General features: G+C 38.9%; 1 protein-coding gene across 2 annotated transcripts; it reads right to left on the bottom strand.

Annotated features, from left to right (window-relative positions):
- Positions 1-571: 571 nt before the first annotated feature.
- LOC306866673 (glucose-6-phosphate isomerase-like) lies at positions 572-18,906 on the bottom strand. 2 transcript variants are annotated; one of them, XR_013783954.1, is made up of 19 exons: positions 18,670-18,878; positions 12,799-12,889; positions 11,616-11,684; positions 11,127-11,246; positions 10,081-10,164; positions 9,657-9,803; positions 9,468-9,539; positions 9,333-9,377; positions 9,177-9,230; positions 8,932-8,992; positions 8,101-8,144; positions 7,825-7,977; positions 5,720-5,849; positions 5,002-5,078; positions 4,736-4,864; positions 1,567-1,642; positions 1,407-1,473; positions 1,011-1,226; positions 819-876 (listed from the first exon to the last, which is right to left on the bottom strand). XR_013783954.1 is itself a non-coding variant. In XM_079411955.1 (18 exons), the coding sequence occupies exons 1-18, from the start codon at positions 18,786-18,788 to the stop codon at positions 1,103-1,105; spliced, it is 1,662 nt and encodes a 553-aa protein (XP_079268081.1). In that variant the 5' UTR covers positions 18,789-18,906; the 3' UTR covers positions 572-1,102. The 2 variants fall into 2 exon arrangements, 1 of the variants encoding a protein (XP_079268081.1); XM_079411955.1 differs by having other exon boundaries at positions 572-1,226; positions 18,670-18,906.
- Between the last annotated feature and the right edge of the window lie 1,112 nt (positions 18,907-20,018).

Genomic DNA, 20,018 nt, shown 5'->3' with positions numbered 1-20,018 from the left:
GTTGGATGCATTAATCTGATGAACTGCAAAATTGAACTTGTTGGCTTCAAAGGTCTTTCGGGCCGGACAGCATTTAAAGAAACATTTCGATCTACTCTCATAACCATCAAACTTTAATATCAAGTTCATGCAATTCTAGATCAATTTCAGACAAGCTGATTTTGGTATGATTTGGTAATACATTCATTTCTGATAACTGTGACTTTGTTTCTAGATCAGTATCTTTTGTCTGGAACAACATTCATGTCAAACAAATATAGCCTTAACTATATCCATAATACTTAGCCTAATCAATAACTTGAAGTTATGCCAATATAATGTTAACATCGTTCAATCACACATTCCACTCCTAAACCCTAATGTTGACAGGAATGTCATTCCATAGCCGAAAAGGTTATTGAACAAGGATTACGTCCTACTTGACAGCACATGGTTTGTAGTTAGCATGTTCGCTAATTCAGGGAGAAATTCCTCTCAACTCAAAATATTGAGCCTGAGTAATATGTTTGATATAGATGAGGTCCCACAACAAGAGATGGTGTCAAATCAGGCAAGGTTTTCAAAACAGGTTATGGGACATAAGACAAGCGTTTTACTCATTGTGTGTGCGTAACATTGTCAAACAATGGTAGTGAGGAACCGGATTTTCATGAAATGCACCAGAAACGTACAGGGCATAGCATGAATGTCTTGCAGTTGAAGAGAAAGGAGGATCCACTAAAACAGCTTGTGCAAACAATTATGGATCTGGAACATGTGCTGGTCCATTACTGGAAAAGAAAATTTTGCTGAACAAAAAGAATATGCAGCCAGGCAAGGAAGGTGACAAATACATTTATTGTGGTTCCTTGGTCCAAAGGAGAACATGAAATCCATCTAGAATGTGCAGTGCAAACAGATACAGTCGTCCATACAGGTCCACAGATACATGATAGAGTCAAATCTTACACAACACACAAATCTCATGGCTTATTGATGGCAAAGTGCTCATCCTCCTTGTCTAGGCTTACCGTCTGAACTATGCCAAGCGTTAATAATAATAATAATTCACTAATCTCATTGGATGAGGTCAGCAGAGGTAGGGTTAAGGGGGAGGAAACATTTAAGAGCGGTTCTTCTTGAAGAAGCTGATGAGTCCATTGGTGGAGGAGTCGTGGGAATGAACATCTGCATCGTCCTGCAGCTCGGGTTCGATCTTCTTGGCCAGCTGCTTGCCGAGCTCCACGCTGATGGGACAGATACAAATTCTCTGTAAATGTACGCATGCCTGAAACTTCAGATTTCTCAAAGCAAACAATTTCTCACAAGGTCACAATACGGAGGAAAAGATCTGTTGCGACTTCAGTTTCATAGCAACTTTTGAACTGGACCCAATCAAAGCTGCAAAGACTTTGATCTGGACTCACCCCCACTGGTCATAGCTGTTGATATCCCACATCACACCTTGCACGAAGATCTTGTGTTCATACATGGCTGAAATACATTGTATTGTCCATGAGTGTGGGGTCAACAAAACCAATGCACATCTACAAAAGGAAGTAGCGGTATAACATGTTTGATACTCACCAACAAGTGCACCAAGCATGAAAGGTGTAAGTTTCTTGAAGATGATAGAGTTGCTTGGCTTGTTACCTTCAAAAACCTACAAAAAAAAAAAAAAGTGTGGAATTATACAAAAACATTAAAAAAAACATATTACACACCAGAGGAACATGCCACGTGAAGTAAAAGATTCAAACAGTTTAAATATTCTGACTTCCCGACTATACCGCAGTACTGTCCAAATTGATAGTGTCACAAAACAGTAGGGCTGTATACCTTGGAGAACCTGGCGATACGATACATACCTCGATACACAGGTCACGATTCGATACGTACCTCGATACAGAGCTGTCTCGATACGATTTGATACAATGTGACACGATTCGATACGATTCAATAAAAATACATGGGCCAGAGCCAATTAGTTAATGCTGAACACATTTACTCAACAAACAGAACTCTGCATTTTTCTTCAATTTATTGAAGACAAAAGTGCATTATAACAAAGTGCATTTTGCTTAAATATTTGCAACTTTAAGTGCTCTGATTAATTGTACACAAATTGTATTAATCTGGAAATTACCACAAGTCAACATTTAACTTTCCAAGGGTACAGTCTGAGCTCACACAAGCACAAAATCTTCTTCTTATTATTCTTAACTTCTTATTAAATCTTCTTATAATTCTTTTTTGTGACACCATGTACTGCCATAACATATTTCACTATGAAATCACTTGCTACATGCTACATCTTGCTTTAACATTTTCCATGAGTTTTTTTGAAACTCGCGGGCGCCGCTGCGCCCCCTAATGGCTGGGCGGAGTATCGATACTAAGGGCTAGAATATCGATACTGTATCTTTTTTTATTATATCGGTATGTATCTAAGAATCGATATTTTGAGCACACCCCTACAAAACAGAAGGTGAAAAGTACACGGATGACCTACTACTTCCAGCGGGATTCTAAAGCATGCATCCAATGGACACAATACCATCCTATTAGGCCGTGGGAGAAAATTAGCAAATAGCAGCAGGGGTAGACAATAAGGGAAATTTGCCACTGGCCCTCCGGGCCAGTGTCTCTTGAAGTTCACTGGCCCAGGTCAACGCGTCAGGTATTGATCCCAATAATCACGAAAAAGAACAGTTTGCTTGAACAACATGAATAACATTTATTTTTTTTAAGGTAGGTTTTGTGCAAAGTGCAGCAAACCTGTGCAAAAACATGAAACAAGTGCAAATAAACCTATTGCATAGGATTCATTCTCCGTAGTCACACAGCAATTCATTACATTATGTTCATACCATAGGTTTCATACATGTTAACTTTTCTCTAACTTACTTGTCTGCATATGTGGGCATTGATCTGCAGAGCTCACAGTAAACCTCTTTTTTTCTTGACCGTAGCCCAGCTAGGGGTGGGCGATATGGGAAAAATATCATATCACGATTTTTTTTTAGAAATATCACGATTCACGATTTCCTATCAAAGTCAGTGTAGACCAGCAACTGTTTGGTTACCCTCATTCTTCAAAATATCTTCTTTTGGGTTCAGCACAAGAAATTAATAGAGGTTTGGGACAACATGTGAGTGAGTAAATAATGACAGAAAATAAATTTTAGGGTGAACTATCCCTTTAATGACAGTCGACAGCATGTTTAGTGTCCTGTCCCTTTAAGAGCTGCACGCATCTAATATACAGTACAGGCACGCATCCGTTTCTCTCTTAACTATTTACTTTCATTTTAGAGATAACCAACTCCGTCTGTATGTAAACCTTGTGTGTTTTGACAGTATTAGCGCAAAAAATAAGTTAGTTGAGTAATCAGGAGCTGTTAGACAGGCTTTTTAGTGCGCGTGCTTCAGGTGTATCCGCTCAGAACAAGCGCACGTCAGACCAGCGCGCGAATTAAACATTTAACCAGCAAGGCTTGTGTGCAAATAATGTACTTTTGCGATCGCGAATAAGTGCAGTGTCCTGTCAGAGTAACTCTACTGCTGTATGTCCTGTTGTACAGTATATAGAGACGGAGGCGCCAGAACTGTATTTGACAATGTGCGCGGTAGCGCGATACTACGATATTTCTTCAAAAGCAGATAGTGGAGACATTTTTATCGTCCACGATCAAAAATCGTCATATCGCACACCCCTAAGCCCAGCCAATTCCAGCGGTCTCGCCACTGGGGCTGAAACTTTCTCTGCCTTTTCTTTTCGTATTCCCGTTCGCTTTCCCTCAATTCCTCTAGTGATTTTCTCTTCCTTGCCTTCTCTTTTTTACCCGGCGTTTGGCCGGGTGATGTGGGTTTCATAAACATGTAGCCTAGCTTAATAGTAGCTATAGGTAGGTGCTGAGCAGCAGTGTGCAGTTTGCGCGCGTAACCGCGGGAGCGAGCAAGGCGGTGCAGACGTCACGGAGCGCATAAACCGCTGCATCTGTAACTGTCGGGATCACGTAACGTGTTAGCGGTGGTTACCGAGACGATTAAACAGAAATCAAAACACAGAACCACAGGTAATTGTGAAATTAGACTTTTTTTTAATCGAGGCATTATTTTTACTGGCCCCACCGGGCTAGTGGTTGGAGCGATCTGGTGGCCCTGACGGTTTTAAAAGTACGTCCGGGCCACCGGGCCAATTATATTGTCGACCCCAGAGCAGATAAGCCACGCAACTCGCGTCAAGTGACGTCAAAGGCCAGGTATGGTAACCCATACTCAGAATGTGTCCTCTGCACCCAGGGAGCAACTGAACCTTCACAAAGACGATGTCATACAACGATCATTCAGCGTGCGCAGTGTTGCTGCATTAGATGATGTCATATACGTTTAAAGCCAGCACGAGAAAGCAAGCAAAACCATGACAGAGGCAGAGGATCAAACCTCTTCTAGAGTTCTTTCTGCAATTTCACGTTTTGAATCCCAACTGCCGGGAAAATATGACTAAAACGCTATGCCTATAATTTCCAAAAACTCTGCATGATGGTTGCTCTCCAGGAGCAGGGTTGGCTACCCCCTGCTTTAGGCAATTTTGGAAATGCTTTTGTATATTCAAACAAAAATCCCTGCATGACCATAACACACAGATGGAAGCGCATTTGTCAAAGCATGTCCACTAACCACCAGGCTACAGTTCCAGTTTAGAAAAAGGATTGTGAATCGACACTTGGTTTTCAAGTGAAGAACCACTCACTTTATGGGGCAAGAGTTTCTCCAGTGCATCTCCAGACATCCCAGCACCCTGGAGCTCCTTCTTGGCCTCTTCAGGGGTCTTTCCCCTCATCAGAGCCTCTGTCTGCGCCAGGAAGTTCGCCATCAGGATCTACCGGATTTATGAAACGAGACGTAATACATAGACCAACACGGCTCAAATAACATGAAATAACATCTGGGGCATCAGATGCCCAAGACAACCAGAAAACAAAGACGTGTCCTGAAGCACGTAGACCGTCGGCATACCTTATGATGCAGATTATCTCTGATAGGATGCTGACTCTGAGCAGGAATGAGGAAGTCAGCCGGAATCAAGCGAGTGCCTGTGCAGAAGATGATCTGTTGCGATAAACGCGTCACACATGGGCATTAAAGGGTTAGTTCACCCAAAAATGAAAATTATGTCATTAATTACTCACCCTGATGTCGTTCCAAACCCGTAAGACCTCCGTTCATCGTCGGAACACAAATTAAGATATTTTTGTTTGAATCTGAGAGCTCTCAGGCCCTCCATAGACAGCAATACTGAAATGTTCCCATGTCCAGAAACGTAGCCTTCTGTTCAACGTCATCACGCTGGAGCTGGATCAGCGCTTGCGTCATGTACTGTCGTGAACGCACGTCCACAAGAGAAACCGTAGAAATCGTTATTTTTGTTTTCTTTGCGCAAAAAGGATTCTCGTGGCTTTGTAAAATTACATTTGAACCCCTGATGTTACATGGATTATTTTACCATTCTCCTTGCTACGTTTCTGGACATGGGAACATTTCAGCTGTGGGGGTCTGAGAGCTCTCGGATTCAAACAAAAATATCTTAATTTGTGTTCCGACGATGAACGGAGGTCTTACGGGTTTGGAACGACATCAGGGTGAGTAATTAATGGCATAATTTTCATTTTTGGGTGAACTAACCCTTTAACATGTCAATTAAAGTATTCCACAGGGGAGGGTTAGGATCACAAACCCTGGTGAATGAGCTGGTAGAAGGCATGCTGTCCGTTGGTTCCCGGTTCCCCCCATACAATGGGTCCAGTGTGGTAATTCACACGAGTGCCAGACTTGGTGATGTACTTCCCGTTGGACTCCATGTCTCCCTGAAAGATCACCAACAACTCAACAAGTGACCTACGATCAGAAACAATAGCTGCGTTTCCATTACAGATTTGTGCAAAACTTTAGCGATATTTTATAAATGTCAATAAAAAGGCACAGCTCATTTTGCTTTATTTGGGCATTAATTAATGGTGCAAATGCCAGTAATTTGACGAGTGCAACTTGTTTGCATTTGAAAGGGAAAATCTTGTTTGCATCTGAAAGGGAAACTCCAAGAAATGCATATTCAATAAGGTCAGGTGCAAAAATAACAGTGTCCATGTCTTTTCAGTGCTAATTCGTCACTGTGCGTCTTTAGTAAAACTTGACCGTACTACTTTAATGCCAAAAGACGGTTTGCGCTAGCGCAAGCTATTAGTAAAACTGGCCCTTGGTGCAGAAACGATCACTGCATGACTGCTGCAAACACACCGCTCCTGGAACGCACTGCCGAACTGCAACCGCATGCAGTGAGAACGCTCTAATCCGTAAACATGGGTGCGTTTAAAAAAAAATTAAAAAACAATTGTACATTGTAGAATGATCATATGATTTTTTACATATGCCATGTGACCTGTAAATGCAAAAAACAACAATGCCATTGCAGTTTTGCTGAATATTCATTTTTCAAATTGCCTGAAAAAACAAAATTTTTGCGATATTTGGGCGTTTTTGGAAAGTTTACGCTTTCCATTAGGCCTATTTTCAATTTACAATTTCAATTTGCACAATTTGAAGGTAATGGAAATGCAGCTAATGACATTTATGAGGTCCTTTCTAGGGATGCATCGATCCGATACTCAGGATCGGTATCGGCTCCGATACGTTCATTTTCTGCGGATCGGGTATCGGTCAGACGATATATCAAATCCGATATTGTGTGAATGCTATTCTGTGTTATTGTTGAGCCCCACGAAAGGCACAAAAACATTATAAAGCACCATAAAGTTGTGCACTATATTTCAAGTGTTCTGAAGCTGTTCCATAGTTTAATCTGAGGTACAGATGAATATTTAAGTTGTTAAATTCAAGTTCAGGTAAACTCTTCTCTCCGCTGCAGCTGTCTATCATCCTCCATTCAGCAATCAAACTGCGCGTTGCGTTCAGTTACTACAGTCAAACTCTCTTCAAGAGCCATTAAAAGAAAAGGATCAATAAACTAATGCACAGATTTAATACACTACAAATCAATCTCTCTTCCTTTTGTACTTTGAACTTTTCTATGCGGACTCGGAGGGCTGTGCAGCCTGCGCGCTGTGACTCCGCATCGCTTCAAGCGCATCATTCTGCGCACGGCATGCGCATACGCGCTTTGTGCCGCTCTGAATTGGGGCCTTTTGTTTTATAATACTTTTGCGCAATGAAAGATTATTAATAGTCTTTCTTGTTCTGTCCTATCGTATGTTGCTGCCTTCATTACCGTGCTATAGATTTAAAAGAAATCTTTTAATTTTATAGTATCTATTTCTATATATACACATACATACATTTTTTTTAATGTGTGTATGCATGTATTTGCTTGTTTTTTCATGAATGTATTTTACAACATTACAAAAGAGCAATGTGTACCATTTTACCAAATTTAGTTGTACACTTATTCACTTTTATTTGTAAATAAAAATGTTTCACTAGGTTTTATAAAATTGTGCACCCATGAATTTTCTAGAGTATCTTTTGCTGCTGAATTATCCACTAACCTAGTTTATAATACTATTTTTCTCACAGATTGTGATTATATATTTTTTCATTTGTTATTTTTTATTAAAATGAAGTTATCTATATGTAGTAGATTGTGTTTAAAGAGTGACTATCAGGTCAACACAGAAGTTTAGAAATTCTACATTTTTTTTTAAAAACTGCGCTGGTATCGGATTGGATCCGTATCGGCAGATACTCAGAATTTTCGGTATCGGATCGGTTCTGAAAAAATGGTATCGTTGCATCCCTAGTCCTTTCCTGAAACCTCATCAGACTAACCTGTTGGAAGTACGCAGCGAAGCGGTGCATGTACTGGTCGTAGGGCAGCAGGGCATGCGTCTCGGCCTGGAAGAAGTTGACATACCAGACGCCAAGCAGGGCTAGCATGACCGGGGCGTTCTGCTCCAGAGGGGCCAAGCGGAAGTGGTTATCCTGATAGAAAGAGTACAGAGCGGTTACTCCCAGAAACACGAACCCTCAGACACTTCTGAGGTATACAGCTTGGAGTGTGCAATGTATAGTAATGCTTATCTTGCATACTACAGTTGTGCTTACCATCCAGTGAGCACCAGCTAACAGCTGCTCGAAATTGTCGAAACCTATAAGACGACAATGAATAAAGTTACTGGAACATTTACAGACAAAAAAAATAAATAAAAATGTGTAAATAGTCTAACAAACAGTGCTAATAGTCATGATGCATTAGCAGTCTTTCACATTTGGTTCAAGCAGAAGTTAGTCCTCTATACAAGTACATAAAATGCGAATCTTTGGCCAGAGCTTGATTACAGTGCTGTGTCCGTGTTTGGAATTATTTCTGTTGTTGAAATGGCGCAAAAACAGGAAATATGTTGTCTAAAACGTAAATCGCTTAACTTCGTTTATTGAACTGTTGTTAAAATTAAAAAAAAAAAAAATCAATCACATTTGCATTCATGGTCATATTTGGGGAAAAAAAAGCATCACTCGTGACATTGATTAACTATACGAAGTGATAAATATATACATTTTCTTGTCTTGAATTTGTGATCATTCTAAATGTATTTTAAATGACTGAATCATGCAGTGAAAGAACGCACTAAATGCGTGCAATAATCTAGACTTCACGAAATCCGTGCTCTCTGTAGGCTTTTTGAATGGTTTTTGCAAAATACTCAAAACAATTACGATATTATCACAGACGATTTATCGCACACCCCTAGCTAATACCTGTTATAGCGCCCCCTCTGGCAATGCTGAGAATGCAAAACAACCTTGAATTGCATTCTGATTTTATGTACAACAACCAAAACACACTCAAAGTTGCATAGCAAGAAGCATTTGCGTTCACATACTTGCATACAGAATGTTTCAGGCCTTATGGGACTGTTCATACAGCAGACGTACCTATGTGCAGTGCAATGGACAAACCGATAGCCGACCACAGCGAGTAGCGCCCGCCGACCCACTAAAACATTAGCATTCAGGATCAACAAAAACAGTCTGGGCTTTGAGAAGCAATATGCTAATTCAGCAACATGGCAGAGTAGTCAAATATTACTGGCAACCATGCATTCAGTCATTTACACTTTCAGCCAAACAAAGATTTCAAATCTCGTGCAATAATAGGTTATAATGCAAGGAATACTTACATCCCAAAACTCAAACATGTTGTTGGTGTCAATACCAAAGTCCTTGACTTTTGGCTGGTGAGGAGACAGGAAATTCATGTAACTTTTTCTTAAAGATACAATTTACTTGCATCGTCACCATAAAATATCATACAGCCGGCATAACCCTGTACTTACTGCATTTGTGGAAAGAGCCACAAAATGTTTGGCCACAGCAGATGTCTGAAAATACACAAAATGCTGAATGAGACAAACAAGCAACCATCTATAATGTAGCGCACATAATTTAATCACAGCAGTAAAGGTACTAACATCTTTAGCGGCCTGGAGGAACCATTCTTTGGCCGTCTCAGCGTTAGTGATGGTCTCTTGGGTGGTGAATGTCTAAAAAAACAAAATCACATTAAGAAATGAAGCATTTACAGTATGCATTACTGGTTTGGTTTAATGTAAGTGTAAATGAACACTACAGTACTGTTTTCTGTAAATACTGTTCTTTACCTTGGATGCGATGATGAAGAGGGTGGTCTCCGTGTTGAGCTGGGCGAGGGTCTTGGCCATGTGCGTGCCATCAATATTAGAGACGAACCAGACATTGGGTCCTCCTTTAGAGTACGGCTTCAGAGCTTCAGTCACCATCAGAGGACCCTGAAGAACAAAACATAATAAATGCTTTTCCAAACATTACACGAGTATTGTTAATGATTACTAGACTTGACTCAATGAGTCCTAGCCATCGGAATAAAAAGAGAATATCAAACAGAAGTGACTGACATTTCAGTCCAGAATCAGGCAACTAACAATAACAGTTTTATTCCACTTCAGCTACTCTTGGATCAGCCTAAGCAATAACCAAATCTCTATTATTGGTGGATTATGATGTGTAAACATCCACCGGATCTCAGGAAACTCATGGTAATCTCACCAAGTCAGAACCACCAATGCCAATGTTCACAACATCAGTGATGGCTTTACCACTGAAGCCTTTCCACTCGCCACTGCGCACTCTCTGCAAAATAACACACACACACATATATGCAATGTCAGTTCTCAGGAAATTTCTTAGTCAGGTGTAACTGAAATTAACGATCAATTAGTCGTAAATTATATTACTTTAAAGCACCAGTAGAGAAGTAGTGCACTTAGTTCATGTAAATATAAATGAATAAACAAAATAAAACCAATATAAAATTAAACATACTTAAGAATGAGTACTGGTATTTTCCATGTTCAACCATATTTTAAATATTTATTTCATTTTATATGAGAATTTAAACAAATTAAATACTGATATATATATATATATATATATATATATATACACACACACACGTACGTACGTGTTTAAATTATCATAAATAAAAATGAAATAAAGAACTGGATTTTTATTTAGTTTCTCCACAAAACCCTGTTGTGTGGCTATTACTTTTCACTTTGAGTACCATGTATATCATAGCACTACAGAGGTCAGTTACAGTGAGATGTGCATGCTCTCCTAGCTTTATGATTGCGATTGCGAATTGAAATGACATGGGGAGACTGTCAAATTATTACAGATTCATATTTTGTATTTACATTTTAGTTAATAAGTGAACCTCCATAAAAAAAAAAAGGGTTTGATCCCACTTTATATAAAGTGACCTTAACTACAATGAACATACAATCTACTTATTGTGTTTGTATTGTATTGCAAAACACTTTTGCTGCTATCGAGGTGGGATATGGGTAACGTTAGGGACAGGTTTGGTGGTATGGGTGTAAGGTACAAGGGACAGGTCAACAGTGTAAATGTAATTACATGCAGCTAGTAAAAAATAAAAAAATAAATACAAAGTAAAATCATGTACACAATCAGTGCATTGTACTAAATTATTCATTTAAATGCAAGTACATAGTAGTTAAAGCCACTTAATATAAAGTAGGACCAAGTGTTCTATAAACAAGAGGGTTGTTACACGCATCTTCACTCACATGGCAAAAGCCCTTCATCTGCTCCAGGACTCTGTTCACATCCGGCATCACGTCTTTACCCTCCACCATGATGGGGGTGTTAGAGCGGTTCCTCAGGGCGGTGTGGAGAACAGCACGACCCTGCAAACCAACACACACACACACATCCAGCTCAGCTCCATACTAAAGAGACATAATAGCAACTATGCTCTCTTTTTTGTTGACATTTCATTTTCAACCATTTCATGAAAGTTATGACTTATTGGGGTGTTAAAATATAATTTACCATGAGCCACAAAAGAGACATTACATGCTGTAGTTTCAGGCCAGTGAGTTAAATAGGAAACTGAGGGGTTTAATAAAACTTTCTGCTATGTGCAAATATACATTTAGAGAAGATGGAAGTGGAACTTACACAGAACCATATTCTAGAAGTGCATTACAACAGGTCTTGCAATTTCAACCTAAACTCAAGCTCAAGTTAATTCTCAGTGAGATGTTTTATATTACCTCAGTGAAGTTTATCTTTTCTCCAGCAAACATCTTCTCTCTGGCAGCTTCAACGCCCACCGATCGTGCCTAATCATGATGAGACGGGGGAAAAAAAAAACGGTTATTGTGACTCAGAACTTGTGTAAGCATACATACAAAGAACTACGCAAACACCAATTGTGTTTTGTGTGCGGCTGTGATTACTGTAAGAAATGTGCTGCATCAGAGTCATACAGTTTCACAATCTCTACTTTGATTGGCTAAAGAGTACTGAAGTGAAGAACTGAGTCAGGTTACACATGAGCTGTAATGACAACTAGAGCTCAACACAGTATAAACTTGCAATTCTGCAAAAAAAAAAGTAAAGTTGGAACTACAAGATGTCAAATTATGAGATGTAAAGTCAAAATTGTGCACCGTAAAGTTGGAATTGCAAGGTGCAAAGTCAGAATTCTGAGAAAGAATTCAGAATTGTGAGATTTAAATTTAGAATTTAAATGTAAACTTGGAACTGCGAAATGTAAAGTCAAAATTGCAAGATGTAAACTCTGAACTAAGACGTAATTGTAGAATTCTGACATGTAAAGTTGAAATTGTGAGATGCAAAGTCAATTCTGATAAAGAATTCAGAATTGAGATGTAAACTTGGAATTGTGAAATGTAGAGTTAGAAAAAGTAAAGTAAGAATTTTGAAATGTAAAGTTGGAATTGTGAGATGTAAACTCTGAATTGCAAGAAAAGTTTACATCTCACAATCTAGCAATTTTTTTCTAAGAACTGCGATAAACTAAATCCAAATTATAAGATAAAGTTGCAATTAACTTTTTATTATTCCATGCCCCTATGTCAAAATGTATATAATTCTACTATTTGCTGCAGACAAGTGCTAGCAATTGCATCAAAACTGAATTATACTTTGAACTTAAGCTCAAACTACTTAAACATTCCACCACACACAGGCCCAGTGATACAGTTAACCTGATACACCCATTCTATTCTCAGCAGTAGCAGCTTTAAGCACACAAGCATTAAGCCAATTAACATCTGGAGACGGACAAACACACATGCACATGTGCTTCTGACGAGGGGTTTAAAGATGCTTAGCTGAGAGATTACAGTAACAGCTCCGCTCCTGCACACTAACACTCTCTACTCTGACTTTATGAAGAAATTATTCTGATGTGAAGATGGTGGACCATACCATGTCGAAGAGCATGCGCATGACTTCTTCGTTGACAAGATTCTTCGAGTAATCCAGCAGAATGTCTCCATCATCTGTCGTCAGCTGTAAACTGCTCAGAAGACAAATCACACACATCATTAGGATATACAAAAGCTAGACGGGTTACATTTTGCTACATGTACAACACGGATAATCCAGGAACATCATTCAAGCCTAATATATACGCAAGTGAGAGGATGTTAGGGATATTTAGACTGGAAAAATGAAGTAAACAGATGAGGAAAGCTAAATGAGCCATTTGAGAAAATGTATTAGGCCCATCACAGCACTGTTATATTAAGCAGTGACGCTCAAATTGCAGCAATGCCACATTACTCTCAAAACGGAATTGCACTTTTCAAATATTATTAAATTACCCCCCCCCCCCCCCATTCATATTCCTGATCTATCCCTTTCAAAAAATGTAATAGCAAAAAAGTTTATCCAAAATACTAGTTACTTTCCATAGAAGCTTTCAAAATCTTTATTGTATTTTTATGTAAGATTTAGCAACTAATACTAAATTAACAGTTTTACTGCAGCAAACATAAAATATTAAGAGACTATAGTGACCATAATACAACCCAAATTCCAGAAATGTTGGGATTTTCTTTTTTTTATTTGAATAAAATGAAAACTAAAAGACTTAAAATCACATGAGCCAATATTTTATTCACAACAGAACAGAGAACAAATGTTTAAACTGAGAAATGTTACACTTTTATCCACTAAATGAGCTCATTTCAAATTTGATGCCTGCTACAGGTCTCAACGTTGGCACGGGGGCAACAAAGCGCTGAAAAAGCAAGAAATTTTGAAAAGATTCAGCTGGGAGAATATCTAGCAACTAATTAATTTAATTGACATCAGGTCTGTAACAAAAGGGATGTCTTAGAGAGGCAGAGTCTCTCAGAAGTAAAGATGGGCAGAGGCTCTTCAATCTGTGAAAGAGTGCGTAAAAAGATTGCGGAATACTTTAAAATAGTGATGCTCCGATTGATCGGCCGCCGATCATGATCGGTCGATATTGGTTAAAAATAGCTTAATCGGCAACCCCCAAAAGCGCCGATCAAAAAAGCCGATCACGTGACGTAAATAACTTGCGCAACTTTTCTGCATGTGGCGCGCGGGAACACAACAGCAGAGCAGAGCTGGCCAGACAGCAGCAAAATGACTTCTCCTTCTCCCGTCTGGAGGTTTTTCAAAGTGTCAGACAAAGACATAAAATTAGCCATATGCAATACATGTCGTGCTGAAATCCCTCGAGGTGGAATACATCAACGGCATTTTAATACAACCAACATGATTAGGCATCTTCGAACACGCCATACAACAGCTGAATATGCAGAGTATGAGAGACTAAACCAGCCGACGCAAACATCCCCATCCCTCAATCAGCCGACTGTGAGTGATGCCTTTAAAAGACGTGAACCATACAGCCGGGATAGTAAGAGATGGAAAGACATCACGTCCAGAATCATGGAATTCATTTGCCTCGACGAACAACCTCTATCCGTTGTGGAGGATAAAGGGTTCCGTCGCTTGCTAACCTGCCTTGAGCCACAATACGACCCCCCAGGCAGGAAATATCTAACTGATGTGTGTCTCCCCGCGTTGTACAAATCCGTGCACACACACATTGACAAGCTTCTGAATGATAGCGTACATATTAGCTTCACAAGCGATATATGGAGTGCAGACGCCTGTCCAATGTCCCTGCTAAGCTTAACAGCGCACTTTATTGACTCAAACTTCAAAAGACACAACATTGTGCTACACTGTCAGGATTTCACGGGGTCACATTCTGCGGAGGCTTTGGTGAACGCATTTAGCGGCATGTTTCAGTCATGGGGGATCCAAAAAGAGAAAATCCACGCAATGTTTTGAAAAATGTCTTTGTTTTGAAAAATGTTAATCTGCCTTATTTGGAAAAGATGGCATACAGTAAGTAGCCTTATGTTATCTTGTTTTCTAACTACAATCAAATAAATATTGGTGGTTCTTTAAGATTTTCTTGACTCTAGCATATTTCTACTGATAAAAGATTCCCATCCCCCTGCCATTCTGTGATCGGCAGTGATCGGCAATCGGCAGATCATGATTTTGGTGATCGGTAATCGGTGATCGGCCCCAAAAATGCTGATCGGAGCATCACTACTTTAAAAACAACGTTCCTCAACGTCAAATTGTAAAGGCTTTGCAAATCTCATCATCTACAGTGCATAACATCAAAAGATTCAGATAAACTGGAGAAATCTCTGCGGGTAAGGGACAAGGCCGAAGACCTTTGTTGGATGCTCGTGGTCTTCGGGACACTGCATCACTCATCGGCATGATTCTGTCATTGACATTACTAAATGGGCCCAGGAATACTTCCAGAAACCACTGTCGGTAAACAATCCGCCGTGCCATCTGCAGATGCCAACTAAAGCTCTATCACGCAAAAAGGAAGCCATATGTGAACATGGTCCAGAAGCGCCGTCGTGTCCTGTGGGCGAAGAAGGCTCATTTAAAATGGACTGTTTCAAAAGTGTTCTATGGTCAGGTGAGTCCAAATTTGCCATTCTTGTTGGAAATCATGGACGCTGTGTCCTCCGGGCTAAAGAGGAGGGAGACCTTCCAGCGTGTTATCAGCGTTCAGTTCAAAAGCCAGCATCTCTGATGGTATGGGGGTGCATAAGTGCATATGGTATGGGCACCTTGCATGTTTTGGAAGGCACTATGAATGCTGAAAGGTATATAAAGGTTTTAGAGCAGCATATGCTCCCCTCCAGATGACGTCTATTTTAGGGAAGGCCTTGTGTATTTCAGCAGGACAATGCAAAACCACATACTGTAGCTATTACAGCAGCATGGCTTCGTAGTAGAAGAGTCCGGGGCTTTATTTACTTTGTCTTCAAACTGTTTTGAAAAGAGGAGAAGATGCTACACCGTGGTAAACATGCCCCCGTCCCAATTATTTTGAGACCTGTAGCAGGCATCAAATTTGAAATGAGTTCATTTAGTGCATAAAATTGTAAAATGTCTTAGTTTAAACATTTGTTTTATGTTATCTATGTTCTATTGTGAATAAAATATTGGCTCATTTGATTTGAGAATCTTTTAGTTTTCATTTTATTCAAATAAAAAAAAAACCCCCATCCCAAGATTTCCGGAATTTGGGTTGTGTTTATTTTGTATATTAACATACAATAAGTAGTAGTAGTAATATCTTTATTTGTCCCTTTACAGGGCAATTTAAGCAGCTTCAACCTCACAAACATACACATTTTATAAAACAAAAAACATCACAAACCCTGGGTATTTACAATAATTCTTCATATACTATTAAAATTCATGGTACACCTTTATCTTTGTTTCAAATAATAATAATAATAATAATAATAACTCATTACATTTATATAGCGCTTTTCTAAGCACTCAAAGCGCTCTACATTGTGAGGGGTGGCGTCTCCTCGTCCACCACCAGTGTGCAGCATCCACCTGGATGATGCGACGGCAGCCATAGTGCGCCAGAATGCCCACCACACACCAGCTTACTGGTGGAGAGGAGACAGAGTGATGAAGCCAATCAGTGTAAGGGGATGATTAGGAGGCCATGATGGTCAGACACCAATGGGAAATTTGGCCAGGATGCCGAGGTCACACCTCTTTTCGAAAGACATCCTGGGATTTTTAATGACCACAGCGAGTCAGGGCCTCGGTTTAACGTCTCATCCGAAAGACGGTGCTTTTTGACAGTATAGTGTCCCTGTCACTATACTGGGGCGTTAGGACCCACACAGACCGCAGGGTGAGCACCCCCTGCTGGCCTCACTAACACCTCTTCTAAGTAAGTAAATTAGTATTTACACTCATAACTGCATTTGAAACAAAAGACCTAGAATCTTTAACAGTTCTCCACTTGGGCACTCTATATCGCCTGCCTGAGGGAAGCAGTTCAAATTCTATACAAGATGTGAGATGTAGCATCCAAGATGGTCAAAGACTTCCTAAGAACATTCCTCTCACACAGAGCAGACAAACCCAGCTGTACAGAGCCTGTAATCTTTGACCATAAATTAACCATGCTCTGCAGCTGGGATCTACTTTTAACATTTAATCCATAAAACCAACAGATCATAGCAAAGGTCAAAGATTCAATTTGCAAGAAAATAAATAAATAAAATACACATACAAATATATATATATATATATATATACACACACACACATATATACACACACACACTATACTGCCAAAAGTATTGGGCCACCCCCTTCTAATGAACATGTTTGACTACTTTAGTCATTTCTATGAGTACAAATCTTAATATTAAAGCATATAATGATATTCTAGGGAATTGTGTGCTTCTAATTTTATAGCAACAGTTTGGACAGAACCCTTTTCTATTCTAACATGACAGTGTCTCTGTGTATAAGACACGGTTCAAGAAGACATGATTGATTCAGTCAGTGTGGAAGAACTTGACTGGTCTGCAGAAAACCAAGTCCTGATCCCAGAAATATAAATAATAGAATAGAATAGAATAGAAAAGGGTTCTGTCCAAACTGTTGCTATAAAATTAGAAGCACACAATTCCCTAGAATATCTTTATATGCTTAAACATTAAGATTTGTACTCATAGAAATTACTAAAGTAGTCAAACATGTTCATTAGAAGGGGGGTGCCAATACTTTTGGCTATATAGTGTGTGTGTGTGTGTGTGTGTGTGTGTGTGTGTATATATATATATATATATATATATATATATATATATATATATATATATGTACAAATGTGTGAGTGTGAGAGAGAGAGAGCGTGTGTATGTAGTATGATGTCTGTAGTATAATCTTTTATGTATTATTATAATTCTTTATTTTATTAACACTTATCTGATTTATTTTTAGCTATATCTAGCCATGTGTTTATATAATAATGCCTTTATTTAGTTTCATTATTACTTTTATTTTCCCTAGGCTTTACTAAATGTTTCTACGTTGCTTTAATGCTTTGGCAATACAAAATGTATGTTTTTGTCATGCCAATAAAGCTTTCTGAATAGAATTGTTTGTTTGTGTGTGTGTGTGTGTGTGTGTGTGTGTGTGTAAAAGGGCACGTACAACAAGCAGCTATAGCGCCCTCTGTTGGCCAGCCCTGTTGAGAATAAACGCATTTTAGACTTTTATGAACGCACTAAATCAGAATTGAACCCATAACAGCTAATGCACTCTCATACGAATAGACCATTGTAAATATGCAACATATAAACACAGACGTATCGCAGAGAGGATGAGATACACCCTTAAGAGATTGCATGAGCAGTGAGCGCGCTTGAGAAATGCCTGATTATATGCATTTAATAAACAGTCATAAAAGACACTTATTAGTATGCTGCCACATAAGAGCAGTGTAAAGTGCATGCAGAGCTCAAACACACATGATCGATGACCTTGTTATGTGCCTAGCTGCTAATATGGCAATGCTAACTGTTTTAAAGCAAAGATAAACAGTTAAACACACTATCAGTGAGTTGACACTAGTGTAGATGAAGATATAAAGCAGGTGCAAGAGTGCAGAGGGCGGAACCTGGAGCTCGAGACTATTAGCCTGATGTGGCAATAACCTTGTAACATCAGCGTGGAAATCAAGGCTGACATGTAGCGATATGCGCATATATACACTAATACGTGACCTGATATTACATGAAGAATCTCTCTTACAAAAACAGAGCATAAATTGCGTTATATACAAGAGATTTGCTCATATAGGCCGTAAGACCAGGATGCAAGTCCTAGAAACTGCTGATGCGCGGAAGACGAGATGAAACGCCAGTGTAAATGTATAACAGAGCTCGCGCGTTTCACCTGAACTTGTTGAATCTGTCCTGATCCGCGTCGAACATCTGCCGCATGTTGAGGTTTCCGGCGCTGGATTTGTACCATTGCTCCAGTTTGCGGTAGTTCGGATCGCTGGTGAGTCCCATGATGAAATAAACCTCGCTGTTCTTCGGCCCAAAGCTGCTGATGTGAATTACACGCGTTCAGCACTCAGAAGCGTGAGGAGGACGTCCAATGACAAATCCTGACAGCCACGCCCACAATGACGGCGGCGAACCCTGCGTAGCCCCGCCCACTGTGACACTGCACTGATTAACATAGACCGTGTGTTTTTAATTATAACATTTGAAATACACCTGACATTTTTGATATTTTATGGGACGGTTGATTGATCAATTGACTTATTTTAAAAGTAATATGGCGTGCTTCTTATTTACATTTTTTACGTTTCTGGTTTAGGGATGATGGGTGATATTAACATTTAACAACAAATATGCAACTTTTGTACCTTTTTTGTTTATTTTCTGAGAGTTTATTTGGAGTTTGCTTAAAATGACGTATTAATTCATTTTTAGATTTTAGAATAATTTTAGAAGACTAAAAAAACACAAAAACTGCACTTAATTGTATTGCACGTGCACTTATAGTATACTTCATATTCATACTTATAACAAAAAAATGTACTTGCAGAAATTATATTTGACATAAAAGGCCACTTAAGTACATTTTAAAGTACAAACTTTAATAACCGTTTCTTAACACATTTTAAATACACTTTAAAATACTTTTCTCTGCACTTGTAAAATAGTTTTATATATATATATATATATATAATTACTTCAATTCAATATTACATATAGGCTTGGTTTCACAGACGGGGCTTAGAATAAGACAGGATTAGATCAAAGTTGAATTAGGACATTTAAGCAATTTTTATGAACATGCTTTAAAAAAAAAAAAGCATTACTGGTGTGCATCTTCAGACAAAACAAAGGCACTGATATATTTAAGATCAGTCAGTGCAAGTTTCTTTCAGTTGAAACCGCTCAGAATTACATTTTAGTCTAGGACTAGACTTAAGACTAGTCTGTGAAACCGGGGGTTAAAGTTATTATATTTTATCATTACAAATATGTAATTAGAAAAAAATATATTTATAAATGCTTGTCAGAACAAGATGTAAAGTACACATTCACTACATAAAATAAGCAATAACAGTATTAGGTGTAAATATGCACTTAAAGGGATAATCGACCCAGAAATGCAAATATAATTTTGTTGAACACACAAGATACTTTGAAAAATATGACGCAGTGATCTCTTCCTTTTAGTTCAACAGATGAAAGAAACAGGTTTGGAGCAGTTTGATGGGGTCT

The sequence above is a fragment of the Barbus barbus genome, assembly GCF_936440315.1.
Source record: "Barbus barbus genome assembly, chromosome: 48".
NCBI classification, from domain to species: Eukaryota; Metazoa; Chordata; class Actinopteri; order Cypriniformes; family Cyprinidae; genus Barbus; species Barbus barbus.
This window is presented reverse-complemented; position numbering and strand designations above follow the sequence as displayed.